We start from the raw sequence: 21,413 nt of genomic DNA, 5'->3' as shown, positions 1-21,413 counted from the left end.
TTTATCAAAGATAAAACCTAAGAGCCCGACAAAGACAAAGCAACCTATCTCGCTCCTCCGAGCTAGTCAAAGCCAGGATCCTGATGGGATCGTGCGAGAACCCCGGAACCTGATTCTTCGCTAAAAACAACTCTATTCATAGCAAAGCCTCTGATTAGGGCAGAAAGAGAGGAGGACTAACCGATCTCCTTCTTGCCATAACAAGCAAGAACTCTGGCAATAGCTGTACGATAGCCAGCAATAGTGCCAGGTGGCAGATAGCGGTACCTAAACAGAGAGATTAGGAAGTCCGCAATCAAATGCAGAGGCTTCGAATGAATAAGCTTCCTTGCCGACACACCAATCACAGAAGATCATCCAACGTGACTGGTAGAGGGCAGAAGAGGAAGCCCTGATTGATTGCTCAATGCAATCTGACACCTCTTGAGAAAAGCCTGCCTTGGCGTGGCTTCCAGAGATAGCCTCAGCGCGTGAAGGTGGAGGATCTCTGGTCAAGAGTGTGTCGTTCTTGGTCAAGGCTGGCGAAGGAGATTCAGTCTGGTGGGGAGAGCCAAGGGCTCCTCCACCAGAAACGACAAGAGCTCCTGAAACCAAGCTTGCCTCGGCCACAGAGGGGCTCTCAGAAGTAAGGAGCAGTGATGCTCCCAGAACTTCTGTAGAACCCTGCCCACCAGGTTGAAGGGAGGGAATGCATATGCATACGTCCCTTCCTATTCCAGAGAAAGGGCGTCCACAGCCCACGCCTTACGGTCTGGGACCGGGGGAGACGAAGGTTAGCAGCTGGTTGTTCAGGGAAGTGGCAAACAGGTCTATAATAGGTCTGTCCCACGCCTGACAATTCCCCTTGAAAATCAAGGGACACAGCTGCCATTCCGTCAACACCGGCTGGTGGCGCCTGGAGAGTGGCCACCAACACACTCAGCCTGCCAGAAAGATGCTTGACCGCTATGGTCAACTGCATGTCCTGGCAGAGAAGAAGGATGTGGATGGAGAGGGCACACAGGACATGAGACCTGGTGGCCCCTGTCTCTCCAGATACGCGACAACTGTTGTCGGTAGCCACACTTTGGACTGCAGGATACCCCTAAAGGACTGCAGAGCCAAATGAACAGTCTCATCTCGAGTACACTGATGTGCTCCGAGAGCTGTTCGCCAGACCACTCCCCCGAGCGGCATTGGCCATCGAGGTAAGCTCACATTCCTGTCATGAACGCGTCCATGAACAGGATCATAGAGGGGAAAGGCTTGGTCAGAGGTACCCCGTGGAAAACGTTCTCCTGAATGGTCCACCAGCAAGAGAACTCCCTGACCGACTGGGTAAGCGGGATCCAGGCCTCCTGGATGACGGAACCCAGTCAGACAGGAGGAACATCTGGAGAGGTCCGATGTGAATCCTCCCTAGGGGGACCACATATGCCAAGGAGTTGAGATACCCCAGAAAACTGAGGAACCAATGTACCTGGACAAGCGACCAAGTGATGAAAGTCAGAGCCAGAGCCCTGACCTTCTCAAACTTCTCCAGAGGTGGAAGGGCTAAGCCCCGAACCATGTCAAAATGGTTCCCCAGGAAGAAGAAGTCCTAATATGAAGGAACCTCTGACTTCTCTCTGGAAGGAATGAAGCCGACTCTGAGCAAGAGTTTCAGGACCAGACGAGTGTCCTTCACTAACGATTCCCACACCAAAAGAGGCATGAGGGAGTCGTCGAAATAGATGTGGACGTCTATTCTGCGTGAGTGAAGGAAACACTAGCAGCAACTTGGTGAACACCAAAGGAGCTGTTGTGAGCCCCAAGTGCATCTCTGCCTTGGCAGCATGGTCCCTACTTCCTCCTGGAGCACCCGTGCCCTTTCTGAATCCCCGGGAGGAGGAAAGAAACAAAAACGGCCAGGAGGCGAGGGACGAATCCTGAAGAAGGGGAATACCTAGACCCTCCCTGACCACCGACAAAAGCCCAAGCGTCATCTGTAATATCCTGCCACTGGGAAAGGAAAGCAGAGAGACGTCCGCCCACAGGGAGTTCCGGATGGGGCAGATTGAGCCCCTGCCAGACCAGAGAATCGTCTGCCCACCCGGAGCCTGAGCCTGCGGGAGAAGGACATGAGCCCGGGAAAGGAGAACCACCGTCCACCCGGCCATACCCTTCGCCTTTCGCGGCCAAGAAGCAGAAATAGTCAGGAACCCTTCTTCTTGCCCCCAGGAGGTTTCTTACCCTTCCTACCCTTCCCCTTGTTGCCGTTGAAGTGAGGTTGGGACTTGGGCTGTGCAGAAAACTGAGCAGCCGAAGACTTCGCCTTCTTCTTAGGAGGCACTGACCCCTGCGAGGCACTGGCCTTCTCAGCCTGAAACCTCTTCACCAGAAGTGCTGAGGCGACCGAGTCCTCCTTCATATCCTTCTGAACCCAAGGAAGAGCTCCCCTGAACAGGGTAGAGCCCTAGAAGGGGGCATTCAACAAGCGGAAACGGTAGGGTTACTGGACTGGGCGGATTTTCAGAACTGAAAACTGCCTAGCCAACACGGCATTGACGAGCAGAGAACCTGCAAGGCTGCCGTGTCCTGTATGTCGGCTGTTCTGTCTCGGATAACCGACACTCAGGCAAATCGGATACCCTGTATAGACAAACTGTCAGGAAGTCTATGTATGACAGAACTTGGATGGAGAGGTGCAACATTCTCTCCATCCTGTGGTGCTCTTTGGGATCGAGCACCACCTGGTCCACTGATTTGCCGGGCCAGGCAGCCAGCTGTCTCAACTCCAGCTGTGCTGGTTGAGAGGCCAGCTGCCCATCATGTGTGGCATAGTCGGAAGCTGAAGCCTCCGACAATTCACCAACACTGAGCTGCAGACTGACAAACCCGGGAGCACGGGTAGAGAAGGAGTCCTTCTCTAAAACCGGAGCCCGGGCCGTGGCCAGAACCGAAGACATGATATTGTCTTCTGGCAGAGACCGATCTGAGCGAACGGAAGCCCGAGGAGCCACCAGGGAATCCAGAAGGATGGTGGATTCAGGCGCAGACGATGCTGAGGCGGTGGGCAAACCTCCGCCCTAAGAATCCGGGAGATGTTGGCCCGGAGGACCCGCATCCCAGAAAGCACATGCTGAGCCTCGGCTTCAGCAGTCTCAGGGCCATCTTCCCCTTGTGAACCCTCTTGGCCCAGGAGAAAGATGTATGACATCGTCTTCCTCTGCCGAGCCCGCACCCTCGATGTCCATCTCCTCCTCAATAGAGACCGAAGTCCCCTTGGGAGGAACAGGGGCCGCCAGAGGAGCCATCTCCGCAGAGGGGAACTCCTCTTTATGGCATTTGGACGCAGCGCGACCAACAGCCGTAGCTGTAGGCTTGGGTCGGAGACCCGAAGCCGACCCCTGGGAACAGGAGACCGACGGGTCCGCGCTGGAGGCGGAAGTCCTTAAGGTCTGGCAAACCTTTATAGGACCGGCCAACAAGGCCCCCGAAGTAGCAGAACATTGGGGGGATTCCGCACTGCTATAACATCTCCTAGAGGAGAGACCAACCCCTATGGGTTCCACGAGTGAAGACCCATGGGGTAAAAACCCAAACCCCTGAGGGAATGGGAACGGTCCAGCGGGCCGGGAGTGACCCCAGAACTGGCCAAGATGGCCTGCCTGAGTCTGGGGCTGGACACCCTGTCCAAAGGACCAGGATGAACCGCCACTCCCACCAGGTGGAAACCCAGACATGTACGGGCTAAGCCCGTAACTGCTGAGTAACTGTTGGTACCCAAAACCATCCGCAGGTTGGCCTGGGCGACCCAGGAATAAGTGCCCGCAGGCACCCCTACTCCCTGAGCCCGGGGGAAAGGGAGACCGGAAACCGGACTCCTGGCCTGAAGCCCCAAACCCTTGGGGGAAAACCCCCTGGGAAACCCTGCACTGGGAAATCTGGATAGGGACGGAAAGTCCCAGAGCCAGAAGCCTGTGAGGGTGGGAAAACAGACCCCGCGCTGACACCAGGATTAGTGAACTCAAGTGTCACTAATCCCCGTAGCCACAGACAATCCTGACAAAAAGTCTGTGGCCCCTGACCCTATACCCGAAGGTACAGTTCCGGAGTCAAAGCGGCCCCCACCAACAACGCCACCTGGCGCGCCGAGGTCCCTGAAGGAATCAGAGACCTCGACCGGAAGTCCCTTTCCGACGGTAACACCGCCGCCTATCGAGAGCTACCGGCCAATTCGACCCTTGACTGCGCCGAGTCAGGATCGGGCTGCCCCCCCCCTACTCCAGGACGCACCTGGACAGGGGGAGCCACCCCCTGCTGAAGGGCGGAGCTCGGTGGAACGAGAGCACCCCCAGCAGGAACGCTCTGGTTCAGAACTTGAGGAGGGAGGTCTTAAAAAGCTTACTTCCCTTACCGGAAGAAGAGGACGAATCCCTCTTCCGGTGGAAAGTTAGCTGGAAAGGCATGGGAGCCTAAGCAGCAGACTCCATGTGCAAACAAAGTTCACATAGCGAGGTCTGGCTGCAATGTCGGCAAATGGGACAGGTATCACGGGGTTCCCATTATCTATAGAAATAGGAACATCCATGCGCTGACCCCCGACATAAACCCGGCACCTTTATCCAGCATCGAAACAATAAAAAATTGTAACAATGAAAACAAGGATAAAAAGTTTTCTAACAATCAAAAAAACTACGAACGAGATCATAAAACCTACCGTACGCAGCAAGATTGTACTGCAAAAAAAAGAAAACGGTCGTACAAAACGGCCGACAAAGCAGCAAGAAAACAATTTCAACTTCACGAAAATCCGAGTGACGAGACAAGTAGTCACGCACTCGAACACGCGGAGGAAAAACACGGCCGGAAACGAAGTTCTCGAACAATCAAAAAACTACGAACGAGAGCACAAAGCCTACCGTACGTAGCAAGATTGCACTGCATAAATAAAACGGCCGTACAACACGGCCGACAAAGCAGCAAGAAAAACAAATTCCAACTTCACGCAAATCCGAGCAACGAGACAAGTAGTCACGCACTCGAATACGTGGAGGAAAAAACGGCCGGAAATACGGTCAAAATAAACAAATAACAATACTTAATTTCACAATATAAGTTGGGAGATGGGTTTATAGACTACTAATAGAGTAACAATATACTCAAACGACAATGGTAGTACGAAGAGAAGGAGTAAGAAAAGCACTTAGCTCAGACACCTCCGCACTCGTCGGCAGCCATAAAGGTAAGAGGAAGGGAGATCACTCTGCGTTCCTGCCGTGATGGCTCATGGATCGTAGGGAGGGCGGGATTGTTTTTCTTTTGAATCTTTTGTTGTTGGGATTCAAAGATGGGTGTAGGTACTGTATTTGCATACTAAAGTTATGGTAATTATTACTGAAATGAAATTCCGTTTCACATGAAATATGCCAGTTGGAGGGCATGAAGAGGTTGTTGTCAAAACCTGTTGTTAAGAAGTCGCCTTTAATACCAAGTCATTCATCGAAAATAGTGGAAGAGTTTAGCAATGTGAACAGTTTAGTAAGATCAGCAGATTTGCTCAATATGGCTGGTTGGCTTTGTCAGAATTTTTCATTTCAGTGAATATGTGTGGTTGACAGTGTCAGATTTAGCCTTTTCTAACTTACACATGGGAATAAGTACAGTGTTTACACAAAAGTAAAACAGACAAACAGGGAAATGTAGTTTGCATTGCTCCAACAGGGAGTTTAACTTGTCTGGTTATGCTCTTTGAGAGATATATAGGAGAGATATACAATCAACAGTAAATCTAATCAATTTTTATTTAGAGTGGGGAAATTTTCTGATCAAAAGGAAGTCATTTTATGTGTTAGACAAGCCTCTGTCATACACAAAGGTCAGAGAAAATTTCCTTGACAATATAACGAGGATTGTTTTAAATAAAGGCAAGTTTGGTCTCCGTAATTTAAGTTTAGTGTCAGCACAATTCAAACAACGAATAAAGATATTCTTGATCATTTATTGTAAGTATATGGAATGTGGAAGTCATAAACTGCTAAAACGGTCTCATAGTTCTAATTACAGTTTCCAAAAGAATTTCTGTCTTGCATTCTTATTTGAATTTAGATATATAGAAGGGAAATATTTTATGGACAGATGAGGAGCAAAGTAGAACATACCTTTAAATTGCTTGCACTTAGCTAGGATAATGAAACTTGGTGTATACAAAGTGCAGTACCAATGTTAGGGCCAGCAACTACTTAATTGCAGAGTTATTGCCGTTAGTTAAACCTTTTGTGTCCAGAACATAACTTTGTTATCACTTAAGGAAGGACATTGAAACTTGGCATTTACATTGTTTATACAAAGTGCCCTTCATTAAAATGTTGTGCTCAGAGCATAACTTGGTCTTCAGTGCTTGTCATCAAGGGGATCATTAATTACTTATACCGACACTTTTCATTTTGTTTAACTTTTTGGGATCTGCTGTGTCTTGTATGTAACAGACAATAAATTCATCCAAATGTTTCCGTGACTTATGGGAATGACTTGAATAGGAAGTTAATGTTTCTGTTGTAGAATTTCAATATAATTTGTGAAAATTCAGATACAATGTTACTGGAATTGCTTGGGTTGGTGTCGGTGGACTTTCAGACTGAGGGATTGTCAGTGGACTTTCAGACTGTGGGATTTAACAATCCTATTATAACTATGGTTACAATAAATTTTCTAAAAGAATTTCTGTCTTGCGTTTTATGTGAATTGAAATATATAGAAATGAAATAATTTATGGATGAATGAGGAACAAGTAATACCTACCTGTAGGCTTTTGTATCTAAACTAGGATAAGGAAACTTGGAGGATACATTGGCCATACTAAAAGAATGTGCAGTGTTCCATATTCAGTGCTTGAACCTCTTTAATTATTAAATTATTATTGCCCTTTATTACAATTTTTCGTTCAATATAGTTGTTTTGGGGAGCATTCATCAATTTCATTGATAATTTTTTTTCACTTGTATTTAATAATTGTATAGAATAACCAATTTTATATCCTTTTGATGAAATGTGAAGGTTATGCATCAGAAAACAAAGTTTTACCTAAATTGTTAAACATGATCTCCTTCTGGTTCTAATTCAGTCTTAATGTTTGTATTCGTCATTTTATGTTGATATCAGATGAAGAATCATTGCTGTAATGACACAGAAATTATTCATGTAAAACCACATATAGTATATCATACATATTGAGAAACACTAATAAATGCATGTGTTTGAATCTGTTGGATGGCATAGGAATATTTGTACTAATAATAATTCATAAAAAACATGACTATATAATACAGTACATCATTAATGTTAGAATTACATTCTGGATGTGATATTGTGTGACAGCTGTGTATAAATTAGAGTTCCATTAATGTATTTTGGCATATTTTCATATCATTGACTTTTGCCACTGTTACTCTCAGGTACGGTAAGTATCCTACATCTTCGTCAGCTACTAACTGTATTGAGAGACAATAAAAAATGTGGCATAAAGTAACTTTATATATGATATTGAAGCACCAAATACCTGTAAGGTAACTTCCTAACATTTTCAACTTGTGTGTTTTTTTTTCTCTTTTTTTTTTAAATTACCAAACAATGCAATACAAATACATGTATATATATATAAAAATTGACATTATCAAAGAACAAGATTTCAGTATCTTTAAATTGAGGGTCTAACTGAAAGGTTATATACAACATTCAACATCCAGGGCATTAGTGGGTTAAATGGGCTTTAGTGATTTGTAAATCTCTTTGTCTTTTCTGGATTTTTTTTCACCTGTATGTAAGAAAAACATTTCTTTGGTCATTTAGACATAAAGTTTCTTATTGTCATGGACACTGTTAAGCTTTTATTGACATGTTTAACTTTTATTGACATGGGAACTTTGAGATTAGATTAAACATTTTCAGCAAGCATAATTCTCCAATACATTACATACTCTAAATTAACAAATGCAATTAAAGGCAATCAAAATGATTGAATTAACGAGAAATTCCTTAGGAAATTCAAACAAGATTAACCCCAGAGGAGGCAAAGGGGCTGAGTGTACCCCTCAAAGCTGATATTGACTCCTTCATAGTATTTTTATTGTTTATCGGTAGGCCCTCATTACTGATACAGTATTTACTAAAACTTGCGGAAAATGTTGCTCTCAGCTCCTGGGATTTTCCCTGCAATAATAAGTTTGTGAATAATTCTAAGAAATTTTTAAAGGTCATCGTCAGTGAAAATATAAAGTTGGTCTTTTGTGGAAAGTCATTAGATAATGTCTTAAGAAAGTGATCTGTGTATCGCAGAATGTACAGGTAGCACAATTTCTACCATCTAGAGATTTCCTTTCTGAAAACCAAGGATTCTGATTGGTTGATCGTGGTTACTTAAGAGTACATCCTGTTTTTTTGTGTTATGCCTCAATAACGTAAAAAAAGTATTACAGTTAATCCTTAAATGATACTAACACGTAGATTACCTATCTGTCATACATATTATATGTGACTTCCATTGTGTTAAAACCAGTCACTACTGCCTGGTAGAAATAACGTCACTGATTTTGCGTACAGAAGATTCCTGAAAACTACCTGAAAAAAGCCAAAATATGGACAGGTAATCAAACACACCTGTAACTGAACTCAGCTACAACTGAACTGAAAAGTGGAAATGGGTTCAAGGTACTTACCAAGTAACATCTATGTCAAATTATATAGAGACATGGAAAATATTGTTGTCGGTGACTTTTAAGTTCTTGTTGAATAGATGAATATCAGAATCCAGATTTCATGAACTGATAGTTGTGAATTCTTGAAAGAACTTCTGGCTAGTTGTATTGAATGAATGCTGACAAAAGTCTATAGAACACAAGTTTTTGTGCTTTAGCATTTAATATATTAGCCACACAGTTCACAAACTTCTACTCTATGATGAAGATGTTTGAGTTATATGACTGATAGGATTCTTTTTGTTATAAACCAAAAAATAAATCATTTCAAACTTTTATGAGCTTTTATAATTTTGTTTTGTTTCTATTTTTAGTTTATAGAGTCGGACTTGGTTAATTCAAATAAACATTATATAGATATTCATAACTTATCTTTCCTTGATATGGGGACAGGTCAAAGGTCATGTAAAACCAGACAATGTGTATTATTGTTGACACCTCTGGTCACAGGATAATATTACATTATCCTATATTTAGGATATCTACCACATCGCTGGTGTGATGCCATTTATCATCAACCATGACCTGGATCTTGTCATAACATTATAAAAATAGTCAAGCTTAAAAATATGTCAAATTAAAAACTTTATTGTTTTTTGTGATACAGCTGTATGTAATAAACGAAAATAGAAACATGATATATATGTATAGATGTCAATTAAAATTCTATAATAATGTAAAATAACACAAATTTAGAAGATCTTTTGTATATATTAAGCTGCTTGGTAGAGCTAGTAGAATATTCATGACCTTGTGGACATATCTAGTTTTGACTGAAAACAACTTAAACAGCAGCCAGAATCTACTGAATACCACCACTGGGAAACACCATGCAGGGAATACAGGAAGAAGTTCAAAGACTGAGTACATGGCATTATTTATTGTTGTATCTATATAAATCATGATTATGTTATCATGTAAACAGATGGTGAAAACTATTTTTCCTTTTTTTTTTTCAAATTTCAGAAATCATGTCTGATGATGAGAAATGTCTTCCAAACAGAAAAAAAGGAAAGTTTGAGGCTACACATCCATGTGATGAACTCAAACGAATCGCTAAAGAGCTTAATTGTGACATGACGGACAGCCAATTTGCAAAGCATATGGATAGTATTGACCCCCTGAGCAGCCTTAGACGAGATTTCCACTACCCAAAAATGAAGGAGGTACTTGGAAGTAAGAACTTTCAATCTTTATATTGATTAAAAGATCGGAAAATTATTTGCTCTTTGACATTTGACTTCAACAATTAAAATTGATAATATAGAAATCAAATCCAATGATGATTGATAAGAAATCAATCATACAATTTCTGTCGTTCAATGCGAGTAAGTTGAAGCTTACCTAATGTCATATGAAGAAAACCAAACAAAGGCTATCATAATATAGTCCTACCTTTTTGATAAACCAAGATGAGCACTGAGGTAAGTGAAAAACTTATGAAGAAAAAAAAATTTCTTTTCTCAACCATGAAAAATTATTTTTTATATATCTCAAGTAAGCCACAGTTGAACATTTTTCCCATTGAAGCTGACTTAAGTTTGGTGGATCCAGAGGAGGACTGCGTGTACTTCTGTGGAAACTCCCTCGGCCTGTGTCCAAAAAACACCAAGAAGTATATGGATGTTGAACTTGACAAGTGGGCAAAAATGTAAAACTTTATAATTTTCTTATCATTTCACCTGTGAGGTTTTCATTTCTTTATTAAGCGTAATGGAATAGAATATTTCAGCCTTGCGGTATTCAAGGAACTAGGAATATCAACATGGAATAGCGATGTCTGATATTCTTTTTTTATGATGAGAATGATCCCGTTTAAATACAGAAAATTGTTTGCAAAATTTTAATTATACTACAAAAAATTTTTTGAAAGAGACACACTCAAATTTACAGTGATGGAGATAAACAGACGAGCAATGGAACATTTTTAATTCTTATAATGTGATTTCAAATAAATTTGCTGATTTCTATCGAAAGTGATCATTATTTTTTGGCTTGTAACAAAGACATGATGAATTAAGAGAATATAACTTTTATGTTCTGTATATTGTTAGGGGTGTTCAGGGTCACCTCCAGGGAGAGGGAATGCCATGGGCAAAATGTGATGAGTGCCTGGATGGTGATATGGCAAAACTTGTTGGTGAGTGTTCCTCCTAATTCAGGGCATGTGTCTCTCTGCATGTTCACTTTTCTATATTACCGTAAAAACTGGTTAGTAATATCTTTGTTTTTATTTTCAAGGGTAGAATTGTGAAGGTCAATCCTGGACCGATATATAATCATAGGATAAATTGTTTTTTTGATATTTGGCTGTTATGTTCCTAGGATGAAGCCTGACAAAGTTTGCAAAAAGAAATGACCTTGACTAACATTCAAATCACAGGGGTCAAATTTGTTAAAACATTTAAATGACTTCTTCTCATGAACTAGAAGGCCTAGAGACATGATCTTTAGACAGTATTTTCCTAACATGAAGATTGACAAAATTCACAAAAATAAATGACCCTGACTTATATTCAAGGTCACAGTTGCCAAATTTGTTAAAACCTTTAAACAACTTCTTTTCATGCACTACATTTTCAGTAGGCATGATATCTGGCTGGTATGTTCCAAAAATGGTTAGACCAGGGGAGATAACCATTATGGCATAATGATATATGTTTTTTGTTTTGATGAACAGGGGGAAGACCAGGGGAGGTAGCTATAATGAATGGACTTACAGTCAACCTTCATTTGCTACTTGTAAGTGAAGGATGGGAAACGGTTTGGGCCTCATGAAAGCTACATACAGTAGAGATAATTTCTGTACTTATGAATATACTTTAACATAATGCTGACATAAAAATAGCCTGAGGAATGCATCTGAATTTGAAATTTTTAAATTCTTTCTTTTTTGACTGAAAAACCTACATCTTTAATTATTCATTATTTGAAATTTGTGTTCTTTGGAAAGATGCTATCTATTATGTTTCATACGTTTAATCTTAAGTAAAAGTTGCTTTTGTTGTATAACACTACACTGTGAATAGAGCTGGCAGAAAGAATCACAATGGTTACTTTTAACTAAGTGGAAACCCAGTTTTGAAACATTTCCTGAACGACAGTGTTACTGGTTTTTTATTACAGATATCTTTTTATCGCCCAACACCGAAACGTCACAAGATTATGTGCGAGGGTAAAGCATTTCCATCTGATCATGTAAGTTTCTTTATTCAACACTAAGTTTAACAATTTTAATTTTTAAAAATCTATTTACATGTTTATCAATCCCAAGAAAACATTTCGTATTGTTCATTTATGAGTTTATTTTAGCTCCTTACTATTGTAATATTGTTGGAGTTAAGCATTTTGTAAGTTTAATGCAGATGTATTACCATCGAAAAGCCCAGGTCTGGTAATTAGTACATCGTTTTACTGTAAGATCACAAGCTGGATAATGATACTGTTAGTATACATAATCAGTAGTAATAAGATAACAGATGAAGGTGTAATAAATGGTTAAAAATCTGTTTGCAGTACACATTCCAAAGTCAGATAAACCTTCATGGGTATGATCCAGAGAGCAGTTTACTCTGTGTTGAACCAAGGGAGGTAAGTCAGAATGTAAGGATACAGAAAAAAAAACATGAAGCTATCAGCCTTAAGTTAGATAGTCAGTAATCTCGTCGGATGGAGATTTTTAGCCAACCATCATTAGATGTCCAAATTGCACTTCGTCATCCATCATCCTTCCATCCTTATTTTAGCAATTATTGTTATCATTTTTGTTGTTGTTGTTTTGTGGAGAAGTCCTGAATGGACAAATTTGATTTGTAGACTTCTCTTGGTCCCTAGTTGTCTATTCTTTTGTCTGATCAGAAAAAACAAAATTGCTGACAGGTTGCTAGCTATCTTAGATTTTGTTTGTTTTATTTTATTATTCCTATTTCTTGAAAAGTCTTAGAGGGATCCTTCTCAAATTTCATATCAAGGTTCCTCATTATCTATTTAAGCACTAATCATAAAGACAAGTGTCATTCTTAGTGTAATGATGTTTTGTATAATTAATACTCCTATTAGAACAAGAAATAATTAAAGGCAAATATGAAAGAAGATAAAAGAAGGGAAAGATCTGAATTACATAGAATCAATAAGATAATACAATGTTGGGTGCCAAGATCCCTCTGGGATCCTATGTTTATTTTACCTTTATGTTAGAGAAAGTCCTATCATTTCCTCACATATGTGTGTTTATCTCCCATTAACAGTTTTCAAAAATGTGCCACTCAGTTTCAAATTTCTCTGTTATTAATTTATAGGATTATGTGGTTCTGAATGTGACTTGGTTTTAAAGGGGATAAATTTAAACAATCTATGCCTCTAGGAAATACTGTAAAATCACATGTTTATGTGGGTCTCAATTTTCATGGCAAATAGTCGCTCAATAAATCTACTTATAATTACTTTAGCAGTTTTCAAATTCAGAGGACACAAAAAATCAACAGAAATAGATCTTCAACGAAAATTGATAATTTCACAATACAATTCTTAGTGAAAAATATTATTTATTTATGTTTTGAAAATATGGCAAGCTGTGCCTTAACAATGGAAAGCTCTGTGTAATGGCTCTCATTATGCTGATGTAGATCTGTAGAAATTTTACTGTGAGGGGTTGTTTTGTCCACTGACTGTCATTATTCATAATCCTGACACAAAGTTTGATAATGGTAGTACTTTATTTCAGGGGGAGATGACTCTGAGGATGGAGGACATTCTAGCTAAGATAGAGGAGGAGGGAGATTCTATTGCTGTTATCTGCTTTAGTGGTGTTCACTACTACACAGGACAGTTGATGGATATGGAGGCAATAACACGTGCAGGCCATGCCAAGGTTTGTAGAAATATTGAAGACACACAATGACGTAATTTGTATTTGGTTTGGAGGAACTATACCAAATTTTATACCCTAAAATCGTCATTAATAAAATTAGGATTCCTTGCAGGGAAAATTATATTGAAATTAAGCCATTTACAACTAGAATTCAGATTAAAATCAAAATATATCTGTAATAATGAATTTGCATTATTTTGCATTTTATTATACCCCAACTTCAGTAACAGGTGTAACATGGGTGTGGACATGCACGTGATAACATGGTGTACAAGATATATACATGTATCTTATGAAACTTTGAACAGATCTGGTTCATGTTCATCCCTTAGTATCATGCCACCAAGGGCTATACCCAATTAGATTTTAGTGGTCATTCGTAAAGGTTAAAGTTGAGCACTTACTTCCTGACTCAGAGACAGGAGTTTATCTAAGTGAGCCCCAGCTCGCTTTGTTAGGTCATCTTAGTCAAAGTCTTAGGGTGACCTCGCATGGGACAGCAGTTAATGTTTTGCATAGTTTAAATTTACATTATTTGTATCATGTAGTTATAGTTGTCTTACATTTTTGAACAGAATCATTTCTATAACAAGTGACATTGTAACTCAGAAGACTGTTAAGGCCCTCAGACTCTTGTTTTTATTGTGAAATGGAGTCTTCAATGTTTTCAATTTACTATCATTTCGTTATGCTCCTTAAAAATTTTTGGTCGGATCATGTTGATGTCACTTTGTCCATTAATTTCGTGTCTGAAGCATGACTTTGTGCATAGTTGAGTTAAGATCATGAAACTTGGTGTATACATTGATCATAATAAAGCAATGTGCAGTGTACCAAATACAGGGCTGTCCCCCACTCAGTTGCAGAATAATTGCCCTCCACTAAAATTTTGTGTCCAGAACATTACTTTTCTTGTATTTACAGCAAGCTATTGAAACTTGGTGTATACATTAATCATACAAAGATAATGTAGAGTGTCTTAAAATTCAGGGCCCACAACTCCTTACTGATAGAGTTATTGCCCTTTTGCAAAACTTTGCTTGCTTTAAAGCTATGATAAAGAAACTTCTTGTGTACATTGATCATACTAAGCACTGTTGTATGTACCAAATTCAGCACTCTCCACCCCTCAATTACAGAGTTATTGCCCTTTGTTAAAATGTTGTGTCCAGAGTATCACTTTACGTGTATTTACAACAGGATATTGACCTTGGTGTATACATTAACCATACTGATATGATGTGCAGTGTTTAAAATTCAGGGCCTGATACTCTTTAAATACAGGGTTATTGCCCTTTGCTTGCATTGTAACTAGGGTAATGAAACTTGTTGTATACAATGGTTATACAAAGAAAATGTGCAGTTCACCAATGTTTAGGCCTCGCAGACCCTTAGTTACAAAGTTATTGCCCTTTGTTATAATTTTGTGTGCAGATCATAACATTACTTGTATTTAAAGCAGGCAAATGAAATGTGATTTTATGTTGGTCGTATTAAGAGGATGTGTATTACATCAAATCCTTTCTTAATTTCTTAAAATTTTGTGTCATGAGCATTAACAGTAGGATAATGAACTTGGTGTATAGATTGGTCATACTAGGAGGATGTGTACAAAATACAAGGCCTGCAGGACCCCTTAATTACAGAGTTATTGCCCTTACTTAAACCTTTTGTTTCCAGAACATAACTTTGTTATTACTTAAGGTAGGACAATAAAACTTGGCATTTACATTGCTTGTACAAAGTGTAGTGTATTTAATTCAGGGTCTATAACCCCTTAATTGCAGAATTATTACCAATGGTTAAGATTTTGTTTTCAATATCGTCTTTTTTGGGGAGCATTCATCAGTTTCACAAATATTCTTATTTCATACATGCATGTCACCAGGAATTTGTGATTTGTACCTTACGTGTTATATGTTGATTTATCTTATGATTGGCTTCATAAGGCCTGGACATATTTCAGGGATGTTATGTAGGGTTTGATATGGCCCATGCTGCTGGAAATGTTCCTCTGTACCTACATGACTGGGAGATTGATTTTGCTTGCTGGTGTACTTACAAGGTAAGAACATAGACTATTAAGATAGTTTTTAACGATGGTTCAATTAATCCAAAAGAGATTTCTCGAAAGTCATGAGACTATTGTCTTCTTCATCAATTTTCTCAGTATCAGTTTTTCGCGGTATAATTCCAACCTAGAAAAAACAGAACCCATCAAAGATAACATCATTCACTGCGATTAGATTGTTTATGCCCTCGTGCGAACATGTGTGTATATTTTGCCCACACAGGTGTCTGATATAGTACACTGGTTGGAGCGTTGTCCTATGTAAGATCTGAGATACACTTTCTACTTTTACTGTGTAGTGTAAAGCTCCCTACCAGTAGCAGTTTATGTAACGTAGAAATCTGGGAAACAGACTGATTTGTGCTCATGTTGTTTACTGCAGCAAGATACTTTGCCCAATGTTGTTCAGTGGGTTAGCTACTATAAGATGACCCTGCCTGTTCACAAGGTGATAAATCCAGCAAAACAAAAAACGAAACAAATTCTAACATTGTTCTTGAATTGAAATAGATTAAATCTCTATGATATTAGGCAGCACCTCTATCCAGCATATTTTTTAGGGCGTGAACAGAATTTTGAAATTTGGTGCCCTTCTTGGAATGTCTAATTTTAGCCATGTCAAGTTTTTGCCATCTAAGAGCAGTAGTTACGTAGTGTTACTTCTTCATTAAAGTTTGTCAATGCAGTAATGACCTTCAAATCTTTTCATGAAAATATGAAAAATCACACACTGATGAAAAACTCGTTATTTGGTATCAGTTCAATATGTATTGAAATAAATGAACATTTTGTCATTTCCTTTTTACTAGTCAGGATTGAAGTTCTAATTTATTGGTTTGTTGTAGTATATAAACTCCAGTGCTGGCTGTTTGGCATGCATCTTCCTTCATGAGAAACATAAAAACAACGACTTCCCTAAGTTGCTGGGCTGGTGGGGACACAGATTTGACACAAGGTTCGAGATGAATAATGGTATGTATTCCAACAGCATCAGGAGGATAGAGCCTAGACAATAGGTTTATTTATCTCACAAATAAAAAAAAATATCTGTCATTGAAAGCATCATTAAAGAATGATAAATTTTGAAGATATAACTTCAAAAGGTGTTGGTAATTATTTTTCATAATTTCATATTTCTGTCAAAATGATGCAATAAAGCTTTATCTCGCAGTTTCACTTTTCCCTCTACACATAGATGAAGCTTATTCCACCCCCTTCATTTTAGTTTGGTGAATATGCATATGTTAATGAGGTAGGCGGAGTTGGAAGTTGGGATTGTTTCAAATCCTATATATCTAAAATAACTGCAATTACTTGTAACCAAGTTATTTCATTTTGTGTGAAAAATGTCATGATTTATTGTTACATTTTCAGTTATGTTTTAAAAGGTATTTACTTTGAAGACCATTTCAAATGAAATTTTTTATCACAATAATTGAAGTGGTACTGGGTGGATAGGGGTATTTTTATGTGACTCCGTTGTATCCTAACAAACCCCTCCAGACAGATAACAGCAAATCTGAATGAATGTTATGTGTTATGTAACTGATGGTACTATTTATCCTTCATATAAACTATAATAATGTTAAATGGTCATTTGTAACTTTTCTGACCTTAAGGTAATTACAAAATTAACACAACAGACTGTCTTAGAGGTCTCTACTGTTTAGACAACAGCTTGAGCGACATATGTACAAACATTACCTCTGTGCATATGTATTTGATACCACAAAACATGGTGATGAATACAAATCTGCCAGTTCTACCTCCCTTACAGATAATTTTCAAAATTTCAAATTCTAAACAAAAGTGATCATCATTTGCATTTTATTAACAATTGGTTTTTATACTGTGAGAATTTAATGTACACACAAATATCAAAGTTCCAACCTTTTTTTTGCTAATGCATGTACAATTGACACAATTTCATGCTGCCATTTAAAGCAGATAATGTGAATATTTGTACGTACTTGTATTAAAAAAAAAATGCTAGATGTTCAATGCTCAAAATCTTTCTAGTCATGTTATTTATAATTTAGCTTTTCCTGAAAAATTGTGAATGTAATACATAATTTTTACCTCATAACCTACGATCATCAGATGTTGGGCTATTCAAATCGCCCTACATCAGTGATATGTGGTCTGCCCATCCATGGTCCGTCCTTCCGTAAACAACATTTGTTATCAAGATTGTTTTGGGAAGTACTAGATGGGTCTCCCTCCAATTTCATATGTAGGTTTCCCTTGCTCCCAAGTTGAACCTGTTTGATTTTTGGGACTTATCAGAGAAACAAAATAGCTGACGGACAGCCATCTTGGATTTTTAATTTGAAAGTGTGTTGTTGCTATGTTTTGAGAAGTTGTGAATGGATCTTTCTTAAATTTCATATGCAGGTTCCCCTTGGTCTCTAGTTGTGCTCATTTGATTTTATGACTGATCAGAAAATAAACTGGCCAACAGGTGGCCCTCTTTGACTTTGTCTTCGATAGTTTGTTACCAATATTTCTTGAGAGGTACTGAATAGATATTTCTCCAATTTGCAGATTTCCCTTAAACCCTAGTTGTTTTTGATTTTGGTATTGATCAGGAAAAAAAAATGGCAGAAAGATTGCCATTTTTGAAGTTGCCTAGTAAAGACTGTTATGACCACAATGATGCTATTTTGATGAATGCTGTAGCAGTTTGTAGTAAAATTATAAATTTCAATAGAAAAAACTTTATCAAACATGACAAAATTAAGGTATAATTTTTTCAGGATTTAAAACTCTTATTATTTAATTCAAAATAGAAATAACTACGTATTAAGTGCGATTCATGATTTGGTCTTATTATACTCCTACCATGTTATAGAGATGGGAATGGCAGACCTATAGTGTTAACAATGATGGTCTGTCCTATCTCTCCCAAAGTTGCTTGTTCCAAATCAAAGGTCAAAGGTCAGGATGACAACTTCAGCAAATTCATCAGCCAATGTTAGATATATACACAGGATTAATTCGTAACACAGATATTGTCCTGTTTGGATGTATAACCATGATTAATTAGTATTTTTCTTTATTTCATCAGAGTTAGATCTACACCCAGGAGCTTATGGTTACAGAGTCAGTAATCCTGCTGGCCTTCTTTGTCCACCAATCAAAGCAAGCCTTGAGGTAAAACTACTAATGAAATTTTAAACTGAGAAAACGATAGTCCATTTCATGACTTCTACAAAAAAATTGTTGAGAAAATTTACATGGTCCTTGACCCTAGAACTGAAATTTGGTATATTTGTGTAATAATGATAAGCAGTTCAAGTTCTGAATTAGTGATCATGAATTTATTTTTAAATGAACATTAAAGTTTGTTCATTATAATCCATAGTATGCTTACCAGTAAATGTAATTGCTATATAAGGTAGTCCCTTTTACATATAGGACATATACTTACCGTTCAATTCAAGGGCTGCAATCTGTTACAGCTGACATTCAGATGTTAGCTTGAAATGAAATGCTTTACAACATTCAGTCATAACCTTTCTTACTATTGTTTGCAAGTAAACATGAGTAGAATGTGATATTACTGCAGCTTATGGTTTATAAAGAACACAGATTTTTATTCTAGCTTTTTTTTAAACATTTTATCTATGTAATGGCCGCCCCGATGCCCAGTAACATTAGGGGTGTGCGTGTGAGAACATAAATACATTAGGATTGGTAAGAAGATTTACAGAATCGTGTAGGATTATGTCTTGCATGACCAACAAACTTGTGTAAGAATTGTATCAATCTATATTCTTGTTTTAGTTTGCTATTAAAAATAATTTGTGATGTTTCATGTTTAACCCTTTAAAGTCAAAACAATTGACATAAACACTATTAAAACAATCCTTTTCTTCCTTGATTCTGTAAATCATCTCACGATCCTGTAAATATAATTTGGAGCAATACATGTAAATAACTTCAGTTTTATTTTTGATTAAGTATTTTGACGTACTGTGAGCTTCACTGTTTTGTGTTTTTCTGATTTGAAAATGGTTTAATTGCCTAGATATTCAACAAAACATCTATGGAGGAAATACGTGCTAAGTCCAAACTATTGACAGCTTACCTGGAATATCGTATAACAGAGAGGTATGGATTGACCAATGAGATGTCAGGAAATACCGTGGAACAGGTAGACAGAGACTTCCAACATGTACATGTACACATCTTCACTCCTTCTGACCCAGAGCAGCGTGGGGCCCAACTATCACTCTCATTCTCTGTTGACATTTCTTATGTTTTCAAAGAGCTGGAGAAAAGGGGAGTAATTGTAAGTAACTCAGCTGATGATTTTGTATCAAGATATCATAGAAAGAAATTAATATAATTTTATTCTTCAATTAATTTTTGATGAATGAAATTTTTGAAATAACACATGATGTCTCATAAACCTCTGAACAGATTTAATTCATATTTCCAACATAGGATCACCCCATCTTGCTCTAAACATGTTTATGGTCATCAATATCTGTCAAAGTTAATCACCAAAGGTCACCCCAGAACATTTCTGAAATAAAAGCATTGTATGTAAAATATCTGGTGAACCCCATGATAATTTTACTTTGTGGTCACACTATAATCTTCACCCCAACAAAGTCTACACATTGGTCAAGGTTAAAGGTCAAAGGTCACCATTGACCACTTTGGAAATAAAAAGCTAATGTACAAGTTATATTATACATAAGCCTCTAAACAGTTTTACTTAATTTTCAAACCATAGTTTCACATTATCAGTAGATTTGTGTGGTTATTGGTCAAGGTTATAAGTCACTGTGAATTAAGCTTAAAATAAATGCTTGTGTACAAGATATCTTTTAATGAAACCTATAGATTAACCTCTCATTAGATTTAGATCAGGAGAATACAATAAAGGTGTTATATCTATGGTGGGCCATACTCGCTTAAATTTATACACCGCCGGAGGTGGTCATATATTTGCGTCATCTTCTCCGTCTGTCCGTCCATATGTACGTCCGTCTGTATGTCTGTTCGTACGTCCATTTCTTGTGAACGTAACTCCTCCTAAACTAATCATCAGATTTTCATGAAACTTGCTCAATGTAACTACTACAATGGGTAGATGTGCATGAAGGGGCAATTTTACGGTTTTTCTTGATCTTGATTTTGTAGCGGCGTATATTGTGTCCACGGCACTCTTGTTTCAATAGGTATACTTCATTCTGGTTCACACCAATACAAGTGTACATAATAAAATAATTCCATTTCTTCCTAATACAAGTAAATTGTAAGGTATACTAAATCCTGTTTCTCACCAATACAAGTGTTTTATTGAGAATAGAAGATTCTATTTTTCACTATTACAAGACTTTGTGTATTATTAGTTATACATGTACAACATTCTGTTTCTCATCATTACAAGTTTGGTATATTAGGTATACTATATTCTATTTCTCTGTATTGAAGTGTGATGAGAGGAAGCCATCTGTGATCCGGATATCACCAGCCCCTCTATACTGCTCATTCCAGGATATACACCGCTTTATGGAATACCTCGACCAGGCACTTAAGGCTGCTGCAGTCACAGTTGCTTCAGAGCAGAAATAAATCTGAATAGAAAATATCTTTTTGTAAATAAAAATGAGGTATTTTAAGTAACATTTATCATTAACACTATGTAATCAAATTTATATTCCAATGTCTGCCTGTGTGACTGGCCTTATAAAGTATTTGTGGAGACCACAGAGATGAAGTGTGTGAATGTCGGTTATCAAGT

At 38.3% G+C, this 21,413-nt stretch overlaps 1 protein-coding gene across 1 annotated transcript; it reads left to right on the top strand.

Annotated features, from left to right (window-relative positions):
• The first annotated feature begins 9,685 nt into the window (after positions 1 to 9,685).
• LOC132565150 (kynureninase-like) lies at positions 9,686 to 21,413 on the top strand. The gene is made up of 12 exons (XM_060229762.1): positions 9,686 to 9,890; positions 10,245 to 10,365; positions 10,769 to 10,854; positions 11,395 to 11,456; positions 11,841 to 11,912; positions 12,231 to 12,305; positions 13,438 to 13,584; positions 15,551 to 15,649; positions 16,501 to 16,627; positions 18,723 to 18,808; positions 19,686 to 19,949; positions 21,104 to 21,413. The coding sequence occupies exons 1-12, from the start codon at positions 9,686 to 9,688 to the stop codon at positions 21,242 to 21,244; spliced, it is 1,485 nt and encodes a 494-aa protein (XP_060085745.1). The 3' UTR covers positions 21,245 to 21,413.

Source organism: Ylistrum balloti, unplaced genomic scaffold (assembly GCF_031769215.1).
Source record: "Ylistrum balloti isolate Yb309-2 unplaced genomic scaffold, AGI_CSIRO_Ybal_v1 Utg369696, whole genome shotgun sequence".
Lineage (NCBI taxonomy): Eukaryota > Metazoa > Mollusca > Bivalvia > Pectinida > Pectinidae > Ylistrum > Ylistrum balloti.
This window is presented reverse-complemented; position numbering and strand designations above follow the sequence as displayed.

What these genes read in the sequence shown, in the direction of transcription:
- LOC132565150 (XM_060229762.1), top strand. Translation starts at nt 9,686, where the DNA reads ATGTCTGATGATGAGAAATGTCTTCCAAACAGAAAAAAAGGAAAGTTT. An exon ending in TGATATGGCAAAACTTGTTG is followed by an intron (nt 10,855 to 11,394) that starts GTGAGTGTTCCT and finishes TTTGATGAACAG; the next exon opens with GGGGAAGACCAGGGGAGGTA. An exon ending in AAGGTTCGAGATGAATAATG is followed by an intron (nt 16,628 to 18,722) that starts GTATGTATTCCA and finishes TTATTTCATCAG; the next exon opens with AGTTAGATCTACACCCAGGA.